This window comes from Zingiber officinale, chromosome 1B, assembly GCF_018446385.1.
Source record: "Zingiber officinale cultivar Zhangliang chromosome 1B, Zo_v1.1, whole genome shotgun sequence".
NCBI classification, from domain to species: Eukaryota; Viridiplantae; Streptophyta; class Magnoliopsida; order Zingiberales; family Zingiberaceae; genus Zingiber; species Zingiber officinale.
The window spans coordinates 170,166,921-170,169,762 of NC_055986.1; the positions used below are offsets into that span (position 1 = coordinate 170,166,921).

General features: G+C 36.2%; 1 protein-coding gene across 1 annotated transcript; it reads right to left on the bottom strand.

Annotated features, from left to right (window-relative positions):
• Positions 1–793: 793 nt before the first annotated feature.
• On the bottom strand, positions 794–1,558 carry LOC122021012 (dirigent protein 22-like). Its single transcript, XM_042579112.1, has one exon. It carries the CDS (start codon positions 1,515–1,517, stop codon positions 984–986), a length of 534 nt encoding a protein of 177 aa, XP_042435046.1. The 5' UTR covers positions 1,518–1,558; the 3' UTR covers positions 794–983.
• Positions 1,559–2,842: the final 1,284 nt, after the last annotated feature.

Consider the following 2,842-nt stretch of genomic DNA (forward strand, 5'->3'; position numbering starts at 1 on the left):
GAGATTTTTTAAAAAAGGATTTATATGAAGGCCCTTCACATGAATTTTTCCTAACAAATCCACGAGAAGACAAAGTCAACATTGACTTTCTCACACGGTGAAAAACGTGGATTACTCCATCCGTTAAGTTGAATAGATCATTCTTAAACTTCTTCATGGATATCTATCAGATTTGTTTTTTTTTTTGCCTTATCTAAATCTTAATATAGTATATCTGCGTGGTTCACTAAGCAAGCGGCTTTATTAAATTTTTTCCATAAATAACGTATCCGACCCGATGTCTGAGACCCACTGTATGAATTAAAAGGATTATCGTTTGATTTTGACTAGTTACACGTTGTATCGTCTTTTTTTACTAACAAATTAATTATGGGGTTCTGTTGACTTTCAAAGAATATTGACTTAAAAAAGAAGGCATAAACAAAATTGAAAGGAATCATGTCTGTATACGCGTTAACGGTTTAATTAAAGTCAACCCAATCATGTAAATTATGATTTTAAATAATCATTAGTTTTGTTTATAATTAATTACAGTAGCTGCAGACTGCCGGTGCGTTACAGAACTATCAAAATTTAAAAATTGAATTGGAATGAGACAGTTAAGAATGAAATGAAATGGAATATCAATGATGCTTCTCTCAAAAGTCATGGAAAAAGGTTATTATTTCATCTAATTTTGCATCGATCGATTATCTTTTCATAATTGCATGGTACATTACTAACACCATTAATTGTTAGGGGACCATATAATTGCTTTGAGTTAGATAAAATACAACAAAAATTAAAGATCTATAAAGATATATAAACCAGAAGTATATTAATATATTAATCATTTTTATTTCTTTCTGGTACACTTTAGAATAGATCGACTCACGAAGAAGGATGGATTTATTTTAATGCATATAAAAAAGTTGAAAAGAATGAAATACATTACATATATAAATTATGATACTCAAACATGCAGTTGCTTCCCCGCACGGATTTCAACGGAAAGTGATGTAAGCGTCGAGTTGACCGGTGAGGGTTGTGTTCGTCGAACGAACTTCCACGGTCAAGAGGTAGCCTCTGGCGAGCCGGAACTTTCCGGTGCCGCCGGTGATCGCTCGTTCGAACACCGTCCCCAGCGGAGCCACCGGGAACAACCCCTGTAGGGCGAGGGAGCTGCCGTTGTACTCGCCGGCGGTGAAAACCAGCTGGAAGTTGGTGAGGCCGGAGTTCTGGGCCAAGCTCGACCCGACTCCCATGCCTTGATTCCGACCGACGATAGGCGAGTCGGTCTCGACGCCGGCTCGGAGAAGGTTGTCGTAGACGATGATGTTGCCGAAGCCAGCGCCGGTGGAGGAGATTGTGCGCTCGACCGCGTAGACGACGGTGGCGTTGGGGCCGGAGCCGAGGATCCTCTCGTGGTTGTAGAAGCGCAGATGCATGTAGCGGGTGTGGTGGTGGTGGGAGGCAGTGGCTACGGCGGCGAAGAGAGCAAAAAGGAGGAGGATGGAGGAGGAAGCAGATGATGCCATTAATTATTTTCACGGCCGGAGATGAAGTAGTAATTGAATGGATGCATTTAGCGATGGAACGGTGGGGTTAATATAGGAGGAGGAAACACATGCTGCCTTTGTTTTTTTTTTAAAAAAAAAAATATTTTAAGGGCAAAGCGATGATTAAGATATAGGATGTTATTATTATAGTAAAAGGGTGAATACGTTCGTCCCCAGCGTCTCCGTCAATCCATCTTAAAATCAACACGAATGAGGTAAATCACGGACGACTACTAACTTTTGGAATAATGATTAACACATAAAAAAGATATTTATCTTGGATATATAATATTATTATTGTACATAGTTATTTATGATTTATCTATTTCATATTACTTTCTTACTAGTCGGATGAATCATCTTTTATCACCACCACTATGTAATAATGGATGAGCTAGGTACGTGTGGGGTAGCATAATAATTTGATTACGCATAGAGGCGAGGTCGCATACGCTCTCACCGCAATTAATATTGCTGGGCTGGAAATAATAAAAAGGATAAATAGCTAGCGTTTACTTTGCAGAGAGACAGGGATTTAATGAAGGAAAGCGAAGGATGAGTGGCAACCAACCGCAGTAGTTGTGGATCATTCAATAGCAACGTTTAATGGATCGTACTTTGCCCTTCTTTTTATCTCATGTCTTGGCGTGTTGCACTGGAAGACAACGGCCATCAGTTTACTTAATTAAACATTGGTGGCTAAAGAATTTTTGTTGATAATGTGTCGGTTAAAAATTGATATATATATATATATATATAAAAGATGATTACGTTCTCGCATGTACCTTTCACATTTTGTACTCGGATTTTATTAAAAAAGATAATTTATAGTCTATTTTTAAATGACTAGAGAAACTGGGAAGAGTTTTATATATATATATATATATATATATATATATATAGTTTTATATATATATATATATATATATATATATTACACATTGGATCGAGTGGAAGAAAATTTTAGTAAGTCGGTTGGATTGAGGAATAGAAAGATCTGATAGATCAAGAAATCGAACGTCAAACAGATAGATTTTTCATTTGAGAGAATTTTGTTGTCCTTCATAAACATAGGCTCGTATTAAAAATATATAAAAAAAATTATGAATTTATAAAAAAAATTATTTTATAAATTCTTTTGAATATATATGGCTAAATTATTATATATCATCTCAATTAGCTGCCGCCTGCTGGCGGATTGAGAAGTTGTGTTCTACCTAATATTTCAAATTCATAATTGCATTATAACCCACTGCATTAACTCACAGATACCCAGAAGTAAACTTCTGGAATTGTATTTTTTT